Here is a 22,175-nt window from a genome sequence, read left to right as displayed (position 1 = left end):
CCTTTCCTTTAGCCAAATTATCATTTTAACCTTTTTAAATGTATGGCAATGAAAGAGCTTGGAAGACTTGGTATATCGACAAAGTGGGGCTTAAACTATCTTTGAAGATAGAGAGTGAACATTGAACATAAATATCTACTCAGAATAAAGGTACTTCAATGTTAAGATGGTCACTTGTTAATGAGTGAACTGCAACTAGATCATGGAAATTTATAAAGGTATAATTCAGAATTCAAACAACCATAAACCATCGTATCCGGCCGTGACCAGTGAACATCCAGAGGAATATCTATGCAATGTTTCAACACCAACATGCTATTGCAGTCCCAAGAGCCATATGTTGTGGATCGTAGGATCACAAGATTTTACGATCCCACCTCACCAAAACGTTTAGAATCACACTAGGATCGTAAAAATGATAAGATCGTATGTAGGATCATGTAGGATCGTATCAAATCGTAGGATCGTATCAAATCCTACCGATCCTACCAAAAACATAAATTTTTGGTTTTTCTTTTATGGGATAATTTTTTTGTTTTGATGAAACTTTAAAGTTTTTATTTTTTCATGTTGTGATGATTTGAATTTTTATTTTATTTTTATAAAATTATGTTAACCTAAGCAAATGTTTTTTAATTTCTAATTCACTTGTAATCAAAATGAAAGAATACTTCATCATTTCTAAATAAAGAATTTGATGTTGCCTTTTAAGCTATAATGTTATTAAATTTGTTTGATTAATATACTAATTTGTGTTCTAGTATTACTAAAATATATATATATATATAATTTTATCAATTATGCTTGTATTTGTATATTGATTGATTGATTTTTTTTAGCATGCTTTTTAATTGTTGCTAAGTGATATAACTTGGATAGTTAAGTGTATAATTGTATCTTGATGTCTTTTGCAGCTCTAGTATACAAATATATAATGTCTATATAGATAATGAAATGAATGATGATAATTAGAAATTTAGGACAGTTGTTATAAGAACCTTAGAATGGGAATAATTAAATGTTCATTTTACCTTAATATTCATTTTGCTTTTAGATTTTATGTCGTAGTTAGCTAGTTTCTATTTCCTAACTTATTTTGAATTTCTAACTTGGAACTTAAAACTTAGAAAATATTTTACATCTATTTTGATAAATATTTTAGTATTTGATTGCTAATTAAACATTTATTGAACTTTTTAAATATATTGGGTCAAAACTTATATATATTTGTTTCGTTAGTATAGAATTAGCAATGTATGACATAAAATTACATCATATGACGCAAATCTTAGTTTTTTTTTATGAATGAATATATAGTTTACATAATTATTCAACATACAAAGTCATTATTAATGTATTTTTTGCTTTAAATCTGAAAATATGTAAGATTTTACAATTCACGATCCGATCTTACGATCTACGATCCCACCTACCTTCAACGATCCTACGTAAGGATTACATAGGATCCCAATTTTAACAACCTTGATTGTGAGGGAAAAGCAAATAGCTCAATGTTGTTCTATTAGATTTTACTTTTTAATGAAATCTCAGCAACTGATTAATAGAAACCATCAACCCACAGATGAATTTACTGGGGTCCCTATGACATGAGTCGCTAATGATAATACGATTGTAATTGTGTATGTTTCAAAATCAACAAATAACAATGCAAGCTCGTCATAAGAGAGCTCATAGTTCCGATGTCCATAGCATTTATAGAAAAATGGAAGCTCATAATAAGATTGCTCTTGATACCGATGTCCAAAGCATTCATATGAAAAAATTGAATAAATTACAAAAATATATCCACTTCCAACCGACAAAATTGAATTGAATGGTGATCCTATGTTAACATCGGATATACAGATAGAATCAAAACTATAATTTAGCCTTTTGCTTAGTGAGCAGGACGTTTTGAACTGAATTATTAGTGGCTTCACTGTGGCACTTATATGATACAACATACTGAGGGGAGAAACAGAGAATTGTGCTTCAAGATCATGGCCTTATTCATGTTTTCACAGAGTGAAAATTTCACCAAATCATTCTCTCACAATAGCTTCTTGTGTGTGTTTGAAGAAAATATTAATACCCAATTCCAATTGAAGCAGAACAGGAAGATGTTTAAACTCAAGTTTCCGGCTTCTGCTCCCCCTCTGGTATCACAGTCTCTTGCAAGTCAATCCGACCTGTGTCAACAGTGGGGAAAGGAAAACAAGAAGTGACAATTATGGCAAATAATTAGCTTTCTGCTAGCTCAGAATCAACAAAACCAGAATAGAAAATTGTTAAGTTAATCACTTATGCAGGGTAAAAGAGACACTTGTAAAGCTCCAACACCACCACCCCCACTACCAAACAGAACTGAAAAAGGGGTGATGGAAAGCCAATTAAGTCAAGTGACATAAAATTTACAATTATTGAAGTAACATGCTATGATTGGTGTTCACTAAAAGTGTTATCACAGTTTCTTGCAAGTCAATCCAACCCGTGTCAACAGCTAGGAAAGAAAAATAAGAAATGATCATTAAGGCAAATAATCAGCTTTCTGCTAATTCAGAATCAACAAAACCACTATATTGAAGAGTATGCAGAGTAGAAGAAACACTTTTAATGCTCCCAAATAGAACAAAAAAGGAGGTGGAGGAATAAGTCTAGTGACACAGAAAACTTACAATTTTATTACACAACTATTAAGACAGTATGTTATGATTGGTGTACATTAAAAGTGGTATCACTAGTAATGTTTTACCGATCACAACTCATCACCTCAAAAAGCTTTGCAAAAAGTGATATTTTCTGTATCTAGAATTGCTAGAGGGAAATACACTATTTGGGCTATTAGTAAAAATCCACAATAAAATGATATTTTGGGATGTCTTATCTAGGATGAGTCATCATTCTGCTTGATAATGAGAAAACGCAGAAGGGAAGATAAGAATCTGATGCCATGCTGATTGTTTGCAATTACCACTTGTGGGTGAGAAAAAGAGTAAGATATACTTTTGGGTCCCTGAAATTTGAGGTAAGTTCGACTTTGGTCACTCAAATTTAAAAAGTTCAATTTTGGTCCCTTAAATTTATAGAAGATGACAATTTAGCCCCTTAGTCTTAACTTTTGTCTATTTTTGGCACGTGGCTAAAGGCCATCTGACATGGCAGGGTTTTTAAGCTCACAAGGCATGCATTTTGACACATAAGCAAGCCACATGTACCTCCTTTCTCTCACTTCTCCCTCGCCTTTGGCCAACACCACAAATCCTAAGGGTTGCTGTCCTCATTGTTAAAGCAAGAAATGCAAGCAAAGTTATCAGCCGGAGTGAAGAAGCTCCCAGTTGAAACTACCAAAGGACTCCCATTTAGTCAAAAACCACCAAAGCATTTTAACATTTTAAATCTATTGACAAGAAACAGACCCAATATTAACATTTTACATCTCATTATAGCTTCAAAAACTAATGAAATTAACATGCCGCAACATCAGATATTTTTTGTTTGGCAAAAATATAAATTTAGTTTCTAAAATTTGAGTTGGGTTCTATTCTAGTATCCAAATTGTAAACATACTAAATTAGTCCTTTTGTACCCTTGACATTATAATTCGTTCTTAAATGGCAAAATTCGACAGCCACATGGCACTCCATTATAACGGCAAGGTTCTGGAGTGACTAATTCAGTACATTTACAATGTTTCGATACCACCATAACTTCAGATATGAATTGTGTTTTTCGGCCATAAATGGGTTGCATATGCCACATCAATAGAGCACCTACATTTCTTTCCATCTGTTATCTTACACCTACCTGGCTCTGGATCTGTACTGCTCTGACAACATCTGGTAATTATTATTTTTCTAGAAAAACCACTACTACCCACTGACTAACAAAACATTAAAGCACAAACCAAAGATTGTAACTTTCAAAGAATTGGTAGAGAGACAAAGTTATATCCAGCCACATCAACCAGCAGAAAACTAAAAGCAACCAATCATGAAAAGATTGTAGGTATTGAATAACAAAAGGCACAAACTTCAACACACGTATAGAATCACATTGAGGAAACCCAAGACTAAAATACCAAACTGTCGTTGAAATCTTTAAAAGACAAAAATCAGCATAGCCAAAGTGATTCATCAATACCTCCTACTTAGACCATCATTCAAATCTTCTAATAAGAGGAAAGTAAATGGTTTTCATAGACAAAGAACCATCAATAAACTCATGGTATGGAGCTTTAAAAAAATCCAATTTAATTTAACAAGAAGAAAAAATTCCCAAAAAAGGTATGAAACCCCTGGGAATGACTTCTCTAGTTCTCTAGGCAAGACCTATCAAACCTCAACCACCAAATCACCATTTCAAGCTTCAAAATAACAGCCATACCCAAGACCATATCCATGCTTTATAATCATATCCGTAAACAAGATCCATGATATTTCCTCCATGATCTAAACCAAAATCCCCAACGTCCAAGATCTCACTAATGCAAAGCCCTTGGCCATACCAACACTAAATTGTCATCACAATGCGGCACCGCCCAAACGAAGGATCAGCAGAGTTCAACCAAGGGAGTAGAGATATGAGAGAGAAAGGGGATCAGGTGAGAGGAAAAGAGAAAGAAGAAGAGAGAAGAAAAGAATTGGCCATGTCAGATTAGACCTTGCCACCTCAAACAGCCATTACCAATGTAAGCCAGAGTAAACAAAAGCTGGAATGTGGATTAAATATTTACTTTTCAAAAATTTGAGAGACCAAACCAAACTTACTCCAAATTTCAAGGACCAAAAGTATAATTTAGTCCTTTGTTATGGAAAACTACAGGATTTGTTACCAGTAAGGTATCAATATTTTCTTGCCACCTCCACAAACAGAATAGAGCAACTTCATCTTAATACCAAACAGAGCTTATCAAAACTGAAACTTAATCATACCTAACAAGGAAATTAGCGATGGGGCCTTCGAAGATCCATTTGATCTCAAATCTGTATCTGCAATCCATACCCAAGTTAATAAGTCTAGCTCCACTATTTATAAGTATCATGGAATGGTAGAAAAACTTAATGCTTATGCCAATTATCTGGAACATTACAGTAAGATTAACAGGATTTATGGCAAACAAAGACTTAGCTCAATTTCTGAATAAATTGATATAACTTTCAATCTTATGAACAAAAGAAATTGATCCACATCTATAACTTGTTTTATCAATCAAAAGACAGAAGTAGACAAAGAAAATTGGTATACAGCAAAGCCAAAAGGGCTGTTAACAAATATAATGCATGCCCAATGCCAAAAATTAAACATAATATTCACGAAATCTGCACATTGTTCAAGAAGCCATTATGTGATATATGAACACTAAGTCGGTATACTATGATGAAAAATTACTATTAGGAGATAGATATTCCCTAAATCAGTTGTTAACAACTAATGTATCATAACATTCATGATGAGACCCTCTGATGCAACAGCACTTCAGATATATATGATGTGAAGGTGTGATTTTACATCATCAGAGTCCACATAAGCAACAGGCTATCACTAGTAATTCAGCATCACCAATTTTGGCTAGAAGATCCTTTTAAAACCTTAGGTTTATAACTAGAGCTGTACTTTTCTCAATATAAAATGAATGGCGCAAAATAAAAATAAAAATAAAAATAAAAAATAACTTGCAATACTATGATGAGTGATGACCAACAATTAATAGTACTTATCCTAATAGGCTAATATAACATTTCCCATCGAGGTTATAAAATCAGCACACTTAAATAATATTTCCACTGAATAGTCATATATATTTCTTATGATTTTCATGCATAATCACAAAGTAGAGCTTTTCGAGAAATTCAGCTAATAACACAAATTACAAGGGCATTTCTGTAGGTTTTAGGCCTTAAAGGAGGTTCGATTCCCTTAACAAAGGATAAGATTTTGATGCAACTTGGCATTTCATGTCAACATATATGAAACTTTTATAGTTAATCGTCATCATATTTCATACTAGTTTTGGGTGTCTACTCAAGTCCTATCCACTCACTACCTCATTCATCTACATTATATAAAGGCCCCCTTTCTTCCAGTAGACCCTTAAAATGGCATGAGTTCCCCACCCACTTCAATGCCCTTGCAAAACCCATTTTAACGGACTCTGAAATTCAGTTCCTTTTGTATGAAAAAGTCAATATACCTCCTTAAGTATGTTCACATTAACCTGAATCGGCATCCTTCATTCATGGGGTCAAAAGATCAGATATACTAAAATGACAAGAAATTTTAAAGGAAAGAAAAAAGAAATACAAAACAGAGTAGGGTCTTCTATAATAGCACACCTGAACTTTCAAGTGCTTTACGGGCATCCGACTTCTTGAAAGTAAATCCTATGAAATTGTTATCTTTAGACGCCAACATCTGTAACATCAAATGAGAAAACCATGATTACAAATTATAGCGGGTCAAATTTGACATTGAGCAATTGTGCAAAAAGCTGATATTCTGCAGATGTGGTTGATTATTGTACATAATTAAGGAGTAGGAAGAAAAAAGACAAATTTATTGCAAATATAAAGGAGATAAGGAGTAAATTAATGGGGCCGGATAAAAGCTGAGCATCGCCTAAAACATTGAAAAAAAGAATTAGTATCCCATTACAATTTCACAAATACTGTACTTAAATTGTTCAAAATTTATGATTAATCCTAAATTTCAGCACAATATACCCCTATCCACCTCCCAAAGAAAATGAATATAGATCTAAATTATTATTCTTAAATTTCTTTCAAGTTCACCATTTTCTCAAGGCTTCCGTATAGATATAAAAACAATATAAATAGAAAATTTCTGTAGCACTTCAGTTGGTCTATGAAAGTAATTAAAAAGTTCACTGAACTAGAAACTTGGATGACAATTAGCTGTCACATGAGAAAAATCTCAATAATATCCACATTGCATGACATATTCAACTTCAGCGTTTAGCAGTTCATCTAGAAACAAACCATTAAAATAATCAAAAGGATAATAGAAAGGGCTAGCAGAGATGGAAATTAATTAGTCTAGTTTTTCTAGCAAGTTTTCTTTTAGATACATTTCCAACAAATTAGAGAAAGTACGAAGTCATTACCTTCCGCCAGGGTCCCATAGTTGGTATTGTGGATGGTGGACCTTCTACCTATTAAAAAACAGAAAAAGCAAAGGCTTATGAGAAACCTGTTTTCTTTCTTCTTTTGAGAAACTGTGAAACCTTAGAGAGATGAAAAGGAAATAATATTTAATTCTCAATTGAACAATTTGAACCCTCTAAACTATAATTTAACATCTTGAATCTCATCTCTGCGCGGCGAGAGGGGGGGGGGGGGTGGGGACTACTGAAAAGTAGAAGTGAGAAAAGAAAGGAACTTCCACCTCTACAGAATTTTAACCATTGGTAGAGAGAATAACTAGTTTTCAGAGAATTTCAATATTCAATCACATTTTTTAAGAAACTGAAAATTTGAAAAGCTCTCAAGCAGGTTTCTTTATATGTACAAATAAATGTGTTAGTAATGTTTAGAAAATTGTAAACAAGACTGGTTTGAGAAGAAGACCAAAAAAGACAACTTCAGCAAAACCAATACCACACCATTTAAAACGGAAAGGCTACAAGAGGAAGACCAAAAAAAGGACACAGGTTAGGAGTGAAAAATATAGTGGCCAGTTTAACAAAATTTTGGTTTTGAATAGCAATTGCACTTTGTGCAAAGACTCCATGTTCAGGACATAAAAGTTGAAACTAAGGCTCTTCTTGAGTTTCAGACTAGAAGAATATCATATATTTACAAATATTATTGTGAATAAAATAACAGAGCATCAATTCTAGCGTACTCACTTCAGCAAACTTTTCGAAATTCTGAGTGTCTAAGTCTCCATTTACAGTAGGTCTATATGCAGCTTCCATTTCATATAGCATGTCCCACTGAGTGCATCTGAACCATGGATGTGCCTGAGAAGACATTAATTTTTATGAGAACACTAATCCACCTATAAAAGTATAAATATGCTGATAGAAGTTTGGAATAATCTACTACCATGTGGTACAAATTATTTTAAGAAGCTATGAATGACAGTATTGTGTGTATATTTGACAACAGGGCCATATAAAGGATCGATATTTGCTTTTAAATTTATGTACCGTACAAACTATTTCGGAAACTCAATCTGATACTTTTAAGAAAATTAGTTTTTCTGAAATAGGTCATTCATTACCTTTATTTCTTCCACTCCTCGGGTGCCCAACCTAGTTTCAACACCACATAACAAATGACATATCAGATCCCTAGCCTCCTCTGATATTTTTGGTTCTTCAGGGAATTTCAGGCACGTTTTCCAATTGATTATCTGATAAAAGACAAAATTGTTGCCTATTTGGAAAATACAAAGGATACATAAGAAAAAGATAAGAACCACAAATTTAAATTTACCTTGCGGCATGTGATCCTTGGATCATCAGAACAGAAGGGAGGATAGCCAATAAGCATCTCATACATGATTGCCCCCAGTGACCACCAATCACACTCCATGCCATACCCCTTCTTAAGCAAAACTTCAGGTGCCATATAATCGAGAGTACCAACAGTTGAATAAGCCTGAAAACATAGATGTAATTGATAACATGAAACATGTTGAAATATTTCTCAAGAAATAGGACATACAGAAAATTGGAACCCACCAACAATCTTTTTTTTTAACAGAAAGTTGCTGCTATGTTTGACATTGCACATGAGATATAAGGCTGGAATTCACCATAAAATTACACACACACACATTCATTTATAAAAGAGAGTTCAGATAAATACCAACACACGACGATTACGTTTCCATTGTTGTAATTGTTCCTTTGGCATCAACCAAGGGACTCTATCACAGCCAGGATGTCCTTCACTTTCAGATGTGGATTCCTGAGTGATAAAATCCTCATTTTCTAATAATATTGTTGAATATTTATCATCCAGTGGCTTGCACAAGCCAAAATCTGAAAGCTTCAAATGTCCACTTTTATCCAGTATCAGGTTATCTGGTTTTATGTCCCTACAAGCAAGGTAATGCCAAAGTAAGCATACGCTTCTAGTACTTGAAAATAACTAGATACTTGATAAATGTATGTCCGTCTACAAAAGAATAGCTAAAACTTCATCTTGATCTTTGACTCAAATTCACAATAGTTCTGTCCAACTAAAGTTTTGGCCTGTTTGGCCATGGGAAAAGCAATACACCTGATGACAGGTATTAAAAAAATATGCACAATATATAAAAAAATTATGTTGTTTCTTATTGTTGAATGATTTGACAATGACATAATGGAAAGATCACATTTAATACCATCCTAATGGGCATCGGAAGTATATTACTTGATGAATTTTATGAATATCTTGACCTGATCTGTCAGTTAAGTATATGGAAAAATCAAAGGTTCCAATTTATGAAGGACAAAAGACAACAGCAAGTATGGCACACTCAAAGGTTAAGTCGTAAAGAGGAAGAGCGATGTGTATGACATTCTAATGAACTTGAACCATATTTATAACAATAAATGTCATTAAATATTTCATAACGGTTAAAATATCGTCTATAAAATTTTCTGAGTTTTGATTTTTGATGGATAAGTAATATAGATTACAACGTCTTATTTTATGCAATAGTCTAGTAAATTGCTCAGCTAGGCTCAAGCCAGAATTAGGCTCAGCCTAGCAATGCTTATGACAAACTTGCAGCCAGCTGAGACTATCCAAGACCAATATTCAGGCTCTGAAGTGAAATAGCCAGGGTCTGTTTAATATGTAATATATTGATGCAAATCACATTATGAAGAACAAAGAGTTTTTCTTGTTTTCCTTTTCCTATTTGAATTAGGATTTATTAACTCTAGTACTTTGAATTAAAATCCTTTTCCTAGTTGAGTTGGGATTTTAATTGTTTTTCTTTTCCTAGTTAAATTGTTGTTCCTTTCTCAAGTAGAAATAGGTTTACTATTTCTTTTCCTAAAAGGAGTAAGAGAAATTCTATTCCTATAAATACTCTTTATAGAGAGGTTATTTATGTTGTGTGTGTGTTTTTTAATAAAGTTTGTTAGAGAGGTTTTCTCTATTATTTTGCCTACTAGCCTAGTGTTCTTGTAGAACTTAGGTTTCGTGGAAGAGTTGTAGTAATTGTGTGTTATAGATTCTACTTCTACACACCTACGCTGCATCAATTGGTATCAGAGCACGGTTAGGTTCCTACCATGGCACGAGGATCACATGGGGGACGGCAGGCTGCTTTAGATGGGGAGTATGAACGCAATGAGATTGCACGCAATATGCAACTAGAGGCACGCTTTCAGCGGATGGAAGAGCAGTTTGAAGCGCTAACAGAGCAGCTTGCTGCCTTAGCCATTGTTAACCGGCCTCGAAACCGTAGTCCAACTCTACGTTTTGTGGAGGAAGATGAGGTAGACTATAATGTTGAGGATGGGATGGAAAATCCATTTGCTGGACATAGAAGGAGGAGGGAGAAACCCCTGGTTTCATACAATTCAAACAGATGGGAATTTGGGTTCAAATTAGATATTCCAGAGTTCAAAGGTTGTTTACAACCTGAAGAATTCCTAGATTGGGTTGCTGCGGTTGAAGAAATTTTGGAATTTAAGGAGGTGCCGCAAGACAAAAGAGTTTCTTTGATGGTGACCAAATTTAGAGGACGTGCTGTTACATGGTGGCAACAATTAAAGCAGGGCCGTATTCGCCAAGGTAAATCTAAAATCAATACTTGGGAAAAAAATTTGAAACATATGCGTGCTGCATTCTTGCCCCATAAATATATGCATACATTATATCAACAACTACACAATCTTAAGCAAGGTACACAATCTATAAATGAGTATACTTGAGAGTTTTATCAACTTGTAGCTAGAGTTGACCTTGCAAATTCGGAAGATCAATTAGTTTCACGTTATATTGGGGGCATGAGGCAACAATTTCAAGATACTTTGAATTTATTTGACCCAATTTTTGTATCCGAAGCCCATCAGAGAGCTTTGCATTTAGAGAAGACGATGAATAGGAGGACTAATATGGTTTCAAATAGCAGTGGCAACCGACTACCACCAGTAACTCCTCCTTACGATGCAACTACACAATCTACACAAGGAAAAGACCAAGTTAATCAAGCTAATCCACAACCCAACCACACTGTAGCTAGTAGTTCTGGCCCTCGATGTTTCAAGTATGGTGAGACAGGGCATAGAATGACTGATTGCAAGAGTGGCCGGTATGGTAAGGGTTTATTTATTGAGAGTGAAAAATGTACCGATGATCATTTAAATACCTTTGAGCAAGAATCTGTTTATGATACTGAAGAGGAAGAGGAGTATGTGCAAGGGGATGATGGCCGTTTGTTAGTTACAAGAAGGGCATGTTTCACACCTCCCAAACCTAAAGGTGAGGATTGGCTCCGAAGCAATATCTTTCAAACTACATGTACTATGGGGGGCAAGGTATGTAAACCCTGGTGATGAGTGGAAGACAGCATTCAAGACACATGAGGGGTTATATGAGTGGCTAGTAATGCCATTCGGACTTTCTAATGCTCCTAGCACCTTCATGCGTGTTATGAACCAGATTTTTCGCCATTTCATCGGCAAGTTTGTTGTAATTTATTTTGATGATGTCTTGATATATAGTGCCAATATTGATTTACATCTCCAACATCTTCGAGAGGTACTCATAGTTCTAAGTAAGGAGAAATTTTATGCTGCCATAGCCAAATGTTCTTTTATGATAGATAGTGTTTTATTTCTTGGTTATGTGGTGTCTAAGGATGGATTATCAGTTGATGAATCAAAGGTTACTACTGTTAAACGATGGCCAATACCAACCACAATCCATGAGGTTCGCAGTTTCCATGGGTTGGTGTCATTCTACCGGCGGTTTATCCCTGACTTTAGCACCATCATGGCACCGATTACAGATTGCATGAAGGCTAGTAAGTTTTTGTGGACAATTGAAGCCACAAAGACGTTTCATCAGATCAAGGAAAAGCTTACTACAGCACCTATTCTAGCTCTTCCTGATTTCTCTCAACCATTTGAGTTACATTGTGATGCATCCAATGTTGGAATTGGAGCTGTTCTTAGTCAAAATGGCAAACTAGTGGCCTAATTTAGTAAGAAGTTAAGTGGGTCAAAATTGAATTACAGCACTTATGATTTGGAATTTTATGCAATAATTTGCGCATTGAAGCATTTGAGTTCTTGTTTGGCCTATCATGAGTTTGTCCTCTAATCTGATCATGATGCTTTGAAGCATATCAATAGCCAAGACAAGCTCTCATCTCAGCATGCAGTTTAGGCTGCTTATATTCAACAATTTTCTTTTGTCATCAAGCATAAATCCAGAGCATTGAATAGAGTGGCAAATGCTCTTAGTTGAAGGGCCTCTTTGCTCATCACAATGCAAACCAAAGTGCTAGGGTTTGATTTATTTCGTGAGTTGCTTTCTAGTGACCCATACTTTGGCCCTATAATGAATGATGTGGCAACAAGAAAGCGGTTCAACTTTCTTATACACGATGGTTTCCTTTTTAAAGGGAATCAACTATGCATTCCTGATAGTAGCCTACGCTTAAGGGTTATTCAAGAGCTGCATAATGAAGGCCATATGGGACATGATAAAACCATGAAGCTTGTGACAAACTCTTATTTTTGGCCAACCATGCAAAAGGAGATTACAAAATTTGTTGAGAGGTGTCATATTTGTCAAGTTTCCAAGGGCACTACAACCAACGCTGGCCTATATATGCCTCTTCCCATACCAGACCAGCCATGGATTCATGTCAATATGGATTTTATCTTGAGATTACCGCGTACACAACGAGGTAACGATTCAATTTTTGTTGTTGTGGACCAGTTTTCCAAAATGGCCCACTTTATTGCTTGTAAGAAGACCTCAGATGCAATTAATGTCGCTCAACTTTACTTCACAGAGGTCTATCACCTCCATGGCTTGCCACAATCAATTGTTTCAGATCGTGATGTGCGTTTTCTTAGTCACTTCTGGCGTTGCTTATGGCGTTTGGCTAATACCACACTTAATTTTAGTAGTGCCTATCATCCTCAAACCGATGGTCAAACAGAAGTGGTAAACCGTTCCTTGGACAATTTACTTCGGAGCTTGGTGAGTGATCATCTTAAATCATGGGCTACAACCCACGCCTACCACTTGATTTGGCTCCTGTCCCTGACTTGAAGCGTGTCAATGTGAAAGCTGAGGATCTAATCACACAAATCCAAGAAATTCATACGGCTACTGCTAAGCATTTACAGGAGACTTCTGCTAAGTACAAACAAGCTGCTAACAAGAAACGTCGAGTAGTAGAATTTGAGGTTGGTGATTTTGTTTGGGCAATTTTGACCAAAGATCGCTTTCCTATGGGAGAGTACAACAAACTAGCTACTAGAAAAATTGGTCCTTTGGAGATTCTTGAGAAAATTAATCGTAATGCCTATCAGTTGAAACTTCCAAGTCATATGCGTACATCTGATGTCTTCAATGTTACGCATCTTGTTCCATATCGAGGAGAGAATTCCAATCCAGACTCCAAACTCGAGGATGAGTTTCTTCCAACCTAGGGAGGATGATGCAAATCACATTATGAAGAACAAAGAGTTTTTCTTGTTTTCCTTTTCCTATTTAAATTAGGATTTATTTACTCTAGTACTTTGAATTAAAATCCTTTTACTAGTTGAGTTGGGATTTTAATTGTTTTTCTTTTCCTAGTTAAATTGTTTTTCCTTTCTCAAATAAAAGTAGGTTTATTATTTCTTTTCCTAAAAGGAGTAGGAGAAATTCTATTCCTATAAATACTCTTTATAGAGAGGTTATTTAAGTTGTATGTGTTTTTTTAATAAAGTTTGTTTTTGTTAATAAGTAATAAGATATATTGATACCAAAAAGGAAGGAAGCACCCTAGTACATAGGGAGTGAACAAGTGTACAACAAATCAAATACAAAAATTGCAAGAATCTAGGAAATCAATTAAAGAACAAAATGATTGGTTTTGCAAAACAAACAACCAATCTAACAAAGTTCTAAAAAAGAGAAGCTTGAGGTCGGAATATATCTCTCAAAATCTTCAAAACAACAACTATTTCTCTATTATTTTGCCTACTAGCCTAGTGTTCTTGTAGAACTCAGGTTTCGTGGAAAAGTTGTAGTAATTGTGTGTTATAGATTCTACTTCTACACGTCTACACTGCATCATATATCTTGTTTATGGCCTTTACAAGCCAGTAGACTGATACCTATCCAGCTTTTTGAGACTGGACAGGCTATGAGTGTCAGAGAAGTTGGCCCTACAATTTTCACATATCCAATCATATGCACAAATCTAGTAACATTGGTGTATGAGTACTAGCAGCTATACGATGAGCACAAATTGATAAATATCATACCTATGAATATATTTATGCAGATGAATTGAGTGAATAGCTAGAATGCTCTCTGCTATGTAAAATCGTGCAACATCTTCAGAAAGAATATCCTCTCTCATCAGTAATGTCATGATGTCCCCACCCGGTAAATACTCCATGATAAGGTACAAGAAATCAGAATCTTGAAAAGAATAAAAGAGTTTTACAATGCACCGACTATCAACCTCTGCAAGCAAGTTCCTCTCTGATCGAACATGCTCAACCTAAATTGTGGAAAGAAGTAGAACAATTAATGCATAACCTGCTGTACAAAGAGTACACAATTAATCAATTCTAAACATTTATTGCACTAAAGCATCAAATAGTAAACTGTAATTTTATGTTTATTTTTTTCCATGTATATTTGAGGTTTAATATGAATTTAGTTTTTGAAACCTCAGCTAACGTTTCATTTTTACTTTCATTCATATTTTCTTTCGAATTTTATTGCAACAATGTTTACTTGCCCTTGCCCTTGTCCCCAAAATGGGGGTACTCAAGGTAACTTCTGACTAATACGCATGCAGAATATATATATAGATCAACAAAATGATATAACATTTAATGTTAAGAACAGAACAAGGAATTTTTTTAAAATGCGGCTCTAAGTACAAAATACACCAACTGAAACCAATATTTAAGACATTACAGTAGAAGCTCTAGTGGGATAGGAGATAATGAAGGTTGTTGCAATAAAAAGCATCAATGTACAATTGTACATTACAATTTAGTTATGCTATTAGCAAAAGATTTGAGACTAGTCACCTGTCCACGGCTAAGCATCTCTGATTTCTTCAATTTCTTCATTGCATAAATCTCTCCCGTTCCTTTAGCACGACAAAGCCTAACCTGCATTTTATTGGACACTTGATGGATAAGAACAATGCTCCCTGAAAATTACATGCATCTTCTTTTCCTATATATGTATTCCAAAGGAACTTACACAATCAAAAGCATGCCAAATAAGGTCTAGAGTCAATTAAAATTATGACCAAAAACTAGGTACATTTTATATATAACTCTCAAAAAGCATACTATATCTTATCAGAAAAGGAAAACCAACCCGAGAATGAATATTGCCATATTATGAAGTTTTCACTTTTTACCTCGCCAAATGCACCTTTACCAATTACAGTTAATTGCTCAAAGTCATCAATTCCGACTTTACGCCTCTGCAGCCTCATGTATTCTGTTTCTTTCCGCTCCAAATTTCTCAGCATCTCCTCTTGCTCCTCACTTGATACCTGAGCTTCTTCCGCTTTCATTTGAAGCGCCCGACGCCTGAAACACAGTAACATGAAACTAAATTACCAATTTTTTTTTTTTTAAGAAAAGGAACACCCTAATAAGGAAAGTAAAAAGGTTAAACTGAATGATTCCCAGTTTCGGAAATACCAAACAAAGCTTAAATAAAAGACTAACAAACAAAGACAAATACATTACCAATCATGACCCAAATCTTTTTTGGTACTAAAAGTACAACCTCCAACGACACAAATATGCCAAAGCTAGTCACTCACAACCAAAAAAAAAAAAAAGTACCCAACAAAAAAAAAAAAAGTACAAGATACTTGTTGTGATGCTCATGTATAAACAAAACCAAAGCATATAGCGAAATCTAAGGTACACCTACAAGCACCACATTTTCTACTATACACTAAAATCTCTTCTATATTAAACACTAATCAAAATAAATCAAAATTAACCAAAAATAATAAATTAAAAATCTGGACCTTTCTTTGCGATCCTGAAGGCCTTGGAGATAGTTCTTGTAGTGATTCTCAATGAACTGTTTAGCCGCGGCGGCTTTTTGTCGGGTAACGGGTGACGAAACAGACACATCAGGACCCGAATCCAATCCGACCCGATCCGGCTTCATGTTCAGAGCACCTAACCTCACAGTTCCATCGCCTCCGTCCATTTTTTGAATCTGGTTTCTGAATCCCACTCAGAAATGATGCATTTCCAAGAAAGAAAAGAACAAAGAGGAGAGAGGAAGTATGAGGAAGGTTCTATAAAAAAGTCATAATTATCGGGGAGAGATCTAGGGCGTGTTACGTGTTTGTGAAAATGACACAAAGAGAGAGAGAGAGAGAGAGCAGTGTTCGGAGCAGCGGATTGGAAAGAGAGCTATGAACTGGCATATATATACGCCTCGCAAGCCTATCTGTTTCTTATTTTTTTAATTTTAAATTCTCTGTCTTACTTACTTGGAATGAACTGGAATCTTGAGAGCATTTTGATTGAGGTTTTGAAGCTTTCAAGTTGTGTCGGCGGTCATGTCTAAGTTGAAAGAGTAAAAAAAAATATTTGGGGGGCGTGGAATCTACGCTTCCATGTAGCAAGGTTTTGTGAATGGGTGGTGTGAGGTACGCGGTAATTTGGGAGGTGGGGGATGAAATGAGAGTTGAAAGTTTTGAAACAAAAAAATGTTTGTGATTGGAAATTGGAATAGAAAGTCTGAAGTGGCGTTGGGTGGGTGGGGTTGGGTCTGGGTCGCTGAATTCTATAAAGGGTCCGAAAACAAACTGGAATTACTGCATTGGAATTTTCTTTGTTTGTTGGCTTTTGGATTACATGGACCGCTACACTGTAGAGACTTGGATCACTTTTTCGTGGTCCTGGGGTTAAGTATTGGACGCTCAGACGTAGGTTGATTCACAGCCGTGTAGAATGTACAAACCAAAAAAAAACAAAAGTAATTATGAATTTTAATTATATTTGGGGCTGGTGTGTGTGATTAAACAACAATTTTTAATTTTTTTAAAATACGTGTAGATGAAAAAGTGTATAAAAATACATTTAATATTTTTTTTTTTTTTGGTAAACTAGAATTATCATTCAACTAGAAAGAAACAGAAACACTAGAAGGGAGGCATAGCCTCATCTGAGACAGCCCATACAAATCAGAAAGATAAGCATTCAAAATACAATGAGGAGGGGCATTGAGGTACATAAAATCAGGGACTTGGGAGCGCCCTAATCTAGCTAGCGCATCTGCGCAACGGTTAGCTTCACGATAGCAATAGGACACTTTGGCTTGAGGAAAATGGGAGATGAGGAGCCTGCAATCAGCTAAAATAGAAGCATTATCATTCTTCAAGGTTTCAGCATTACACATCAGATCAGCAGAATTTTTTTTCCAATTAACCTTAAATATTAAATAATTTTGTTAGCTACCATGTTTCAAAATAATTTGGAAAACTAGTATCTCGAGTCTTTAAAACTCGAGTTTAAAGATAAAACTCGAGTTTATAAGTCTTCAAGTTCCACCATTTTATTTTCCCTTCCTTCTTCTTCCTCGTGTCTGTTCCTTCTTCATCGTTCGCGTTTGTTCCTTCTTCATCGTTCACCCAGTCGCATCTGTTCGTCCACTCAGTCGCTGAAAATCAGATCGTCCACCAACGTTCTTCTCCAACCAGATCGCCCACCCATACCAGATCGTCTTCTTCAGCGCTCCGGATCTCCAATCAGATCGTCTCCTTCGGCGCTGCGTCTTCAAGTACGTTTTTATTCAAGTCCGACAAAAATCGAGTTTCAAAGACTCGAGATCTATGTGGCTAAATTGCTCCACGGCAGCAGTAGAACTCGAGTTTGAAAGCCTCGATTTTCACCATCGATCTCGAGTTTTAAAAACTCGAGATGCTAGTTTCCACAATTCTTTCAACCGGATGTTAACTTATTATATTTTTTCCTCTCACTGTTGTAACTTGCAAAATCCTTCCAGATCAACAACTACTTTTGCATCCAAATCAATTTCAAGAGCACTAATTTGCATATTCAAACACATGTTGAGACCATCCCTAAGAGCCCATAGTTCCGCTACAAAGCTAGTGGCTACCCCAATCTTCCTTGTAAAGGCTTTAATCCAGTTGCCCGACTCACTACGAAGAATGCCGCCTCCACTTGCTATACCAGGGTTACCTAATGAAGAGCCATCCGTGTTTAGCTTATACCAGCCCCTATTTCGCCTCTCCCATCGAATATTCCTTTCAATCCGTGGCTGTCTAGTTATGGTATTTTGGGCAACAAGAGTGTACTCCACTGCCCTATGAATAACATCATTGTGGATGGTTTGACTAGCAGGCATATTCTTAAATACCACCATGTTACGATGGTTCCATAGAGACCATATTCCAACTACAAAAATAACGCTCCAAGAGATCTGGAAGTGGTTTGAGGCAGAAGTCGTTTTACAGTTGTTTTCCAGCCAGCTATGAAGGTCCAAAGAGAAAAAATTAGAGCTTAAGACCCCCATTCCAAGGCTCTGCCAACAATTTGCAGCTACATGACAGTCCCTTAGTAGATGGATAATAGTTTCTAGATGGAGGTTGCACATTGGGCAAACCGTGTCCACTTGCAACCCTCTAGAAGCTAGTCTTTCTCGGGTAGCTATGCGTGTAATATTATTTAAAGACTGAAAAACATGTATTTACATGAACCAAACATGCCCTAGAATGCTAAAGTACTCTCAAACCACAAATAATGATATTTTCTCTTCTCATATTCATGGTGGTCCCAACTATAAATATGATATATTCATTATAGGGTCCACTCATTAAATTTACAGCTTGGACCACCATGAACGTAAGAAGAAAAAAAATATCATATCTCCGTACTTTAAGAGTACTTAAGAATTTTTTTCAAACAATGAACCTACCTAATTTTTTGTGTTATTCTACTAAAGATACTTTGAAAATCCATCCGGCTAATCTTATGGTACGGAAGATGACTTAGGCTTGGTCCAGGTGTCTCAAGTTTGGGAAGTTAGCCATGTTGTGGTTATTGTTTGTGAAGTCATGGGTTGAGTAGGGGAGAGAGGTAAAAGGCATACAAGTGAGATAAATGATCCCCGAGGCATTTGGGTGGACAAAGTTTATGGGTGAGTTTGCCATAAGTTTAAGCTTTAAAATTTAACTTTTAACTTTTAATTTTTATGTATACCTTTTCAAAAAATCTTTTTTTAATATATTTTTTCTAATTTTTTTCAATTTTTTTCGAGAATACAAGTATACTTTAACACACTTTAATATAAAAAATTTCAGCAAAAAATTAAATAAGCTATTCCTAAACGGACACATATATATAAATTGAATTAGAGGAAATTCCTACAAACAAAAGTAGGTGGCAACACTATAAAGTAACACATGGCATAGACATGCCAGATGCATATGATCACTTTTCTTTTCTATTTTCATCTAACAAACATTAACAATGTTATTGACCCCTCCCCAACCACCCCTTTTCTCTCGGTCAACCACCCCCTCCCCCTTTGGTAGCCAAACCCTCTCTCTCTCTCTCTCTCTCTCTCTCCATCATTCCACTAACCACCATATGTCACAAAAATCTTTTTTTCTCTACTCCCCTCCTTCCCCAATTTCAACCCAAAAACCCTAATAAACCCAAAGAATTGTTCTTCACCTAGACCAAATCTAAAAATTATATTCCCAAATTCAAAATTTCACACATAAGAGTTCACAAACCCAAATAAGAGTTGAGACTTGAAGGAAATACATTAAGGAGTTTAAATATGGTTAGATTTTTTTTTTTTTTTTTACACATCATACTATGCATTTGGATTGTGATCATTAATTATTTAATAATTTCATCATTATAGGATAGCTCAACTTTCTAGCCAAATCCTCAATTACACCATAAAACCTTGAACTCTCGTCTTTCTAGTTGTATTAGTGGTTTGGTTTTTAAAACCTTGGTAATAAAAATAAAAATAAAATGACAATAGCATTGATAATTACTCACACAAAGTTATCTCATATGACATATTTCTGACTATCGATCACTTATTCTCTTTTAGTTGTTTTATTTACAAATAAGGATTTGGAGTACAAAGAAACCTCCATAAAAAATCACAATGTTATCAATTATGGCAATTATTGGTGGAATTTAACTTTTAGTTTTATTTAAGGTAAGTAAGAGGAAGGGGGTTGATGGGTTTCAAACCCCACTACTCAAACACCATAAGAGGTACTATAAGCACTATGTATCACTCAAACCTCCAAATGTTATCTTTTGGTTAGTTTATTTAGTTAGTGTAAGCGCACAATTGTACCCGGACCCCAAAAACAAGTGTTGGGCTCAGGCCCAATGAGCCTTATGCAATAAAATTTGTAGAGTATGGATTTGAAATCTAGGGTCGAGATGTTGGAAGTTTGATTACTAAGTTAGAATGCCACTATCTGTGCAAATGATAAACGAATATGACAAAGAGACCTCATCGGACGTAAGCTGAGGACGAGTTGTATAAATATTCTCTTTCTATGCCAAAGTTTACAATCCTTAGTTCCTATTTTTCTCAACAGAAGGTGCAAATTCCCCTCTCTTTCCTCTCTCTTTTCCTTATATACTTCTTCTTCTTCACTAGTTTATCCACATGTCGTACAAATCTTTCCCTTGGATACTTGTCCCATCCACCACCTTCTTGAAGGCTTCAAACAATAGCAGGAAGGCTGAATTCTACTGTTCAAAGGTCACTTCCCCATTAATGCGGCCAGAGAGGTAGATGCAGGGTCTTTAATGTGCAGATAGCAGCCTTTTCCTTAGATATTTCTCTCACATCCTTGCTTCTAAAGGATGCTTGGATCACCCTCTTACCCATTAGTTTTTCCAGAATTCTGCCTCTAACCCATTTAGCAAGTCCTAGGGTCATTGTTGGGCCTATCCGAGGAGACATTCCTCCTCGGACAACTCCTCGAACCTTTACAGTGCAGACTGATTTGTAGGTCTAGAAACCCTAATAAAAACAAACTGGTACCAACCAATCAGGCCCAAAACCCAAATGTTTATTCAAGAGTTTTTACCCCCCACAGTTAGTTCTTTAGATATTTTTTCTAATACTAGTTTGGGATGCATGTGCAAGGCATGTGCCACCGTTTTAGTGAGAAAATTAAGAAGTATTTTTTTTTCTTTTTTTAAAGAAGTACAAAGTCATGTACTTAAATTTAGAATAGCAATTTAATATATAAATATCCATTAACTATGACAATTTCTTAGAACCTATTTACTAAATGCAATATCTACTTACTAAATGCAATATCTACTTACTAAAAAATTCTACTAAGAATGATAATGAATGTCATTATCTTCTAATAATAAACAACTAAGTTTTGATAAAACATTGTCACAATATATAAAATTTCGCAATGAATGTTAATATATGCTACAACTGAAACTCTTAATCAAATGAAATACATGCAATCATCTACAATGAATATTTTGCTATCCATACTTCTTTCTTTATTATCTTATTGTATGAACATAACTATGATGTTTAACTTACTTAGTTTTTAATATGAAAAATCCTTTTAAGCAAGAAAATAAATTAAAAAAAGAACAAGATAACAAAAGACATGCAATCAAAATTTCCATTAGATAAAATTATAAGTATAGAAGATTTATACTTAATAAATTAGTGTTTTTTAGGTAACAAATAGAATATCATATATCACTATTTTCACTTTCCAGACATGACTACCACTTAAAATTCAAAATACAAGAAGAAAATTTTTGGGACATTAAAATTTAGTGGGATGTATTTTAGACATTGTATAATAGAATATTCTAGAAATCATAAAATTTCATTAGGGTTTATCTAAAAGTGTAGCAGTAGGGGTATATGCTCCTTTACAAAATATAAAGGAGGAAAATTTTCTACTTTAGTTTAGGGAATGAATGAAAG

The 22,175-nt window shown here is 35.1% G+C and overlaps 1 protein-coding gene across 2 annotated transcripts; it reads right to left on the bottom strand.

Annotated features, from left to right (window-relative positions):
* Window positions 1-1,692: 1,692 nt before the first annotated feature.
* LOC142613328 (uncharacterized) lies at window positions 1,693-16,691 on the bottom strand. 2 transcript variants are annotated; one of them, XM_075785634.1, is made up of 12 exons: window positions 16,213-16,691; window positions 15,586-15,760; window positions 15,245-15,328; window positions 14,462-14,703; window positions 8,832-9,063; window positions 8,457-8,621; window positions 8,242-8,373; window positions 7,865-7,978; window positions 7,121-7,168; window positions 6,333-6,411; window positions 4,932-4,988; window positions 1,693-2,189 (listed from the first exon to the last, which is right to left on the bottom strand). In XM_075785634.1, the coding sequence occupies exons 1-12, from the start codon at window positions 16,398-16,400 to the stop codon at window positions 2,131-2,133; spliced, it is 1,575 nt and encodes a 524-aa protein (XP_075641749.1). In that variant the 5' UTR covers window positions 16,401-16,691; the 3' UTR covers window positions 1,693-2,130. The 2 variants fall into 2 exon arrangements, with proteins under 2 accessions (XP_075641749.1, XP_075641755.1); XM_075785640.1 differs by lacking the exon at window positions 1,693-2,189 and adding an exon at window positions 6,191-6,227 and having other exon boundaries at window positions 16,213-16,551.
* Window positions 16,692-22,175: the final 5,484 nt, after the last annotated feature.

The sequence above is a fragment of the Castanea sativa genome, chromosome 1 (assembly GCF_040712315.1).
Source record: "Castanea sativa cultivar Marrone di Chiusa Pesio chromosome 1, ASM4071231v1".
NCBI lineage: Eukaryota > Viridiplantae > Streptophyta > Magnoliopsida > Fagales > Fagaceae > Castanea > Castanea sativa.
This window is presented reverse-complemented; position numbering and strand designations above follow the sequence as displayed.

Excerpts from the sequence above, each read along its gene's own strand:
- LOC142613328 (XM_075785634.1), bottom strand. The coding sequence starts at position 16,400 with ATGGACGGAGGCGATGGAACTGTGAGGTTAGGTGCTCTGAACATGAAG. Across the intron at positions 15,329-15,585 it reads GTAAAGGTGCATTTGGCGAG|GTTAGGCTTTGTCGTGCTAA; the intron begins GTAAAAAGTGAA and ends AATAAAATGCAG. Across the intron at positions 4,989-6,332 it reads TAAAGCACTTGAAAGTTCAG|ATACAGATTTGAGATCAAAT; the intron begins GTGTGCTATTAT and ends TATGGATTGCAG.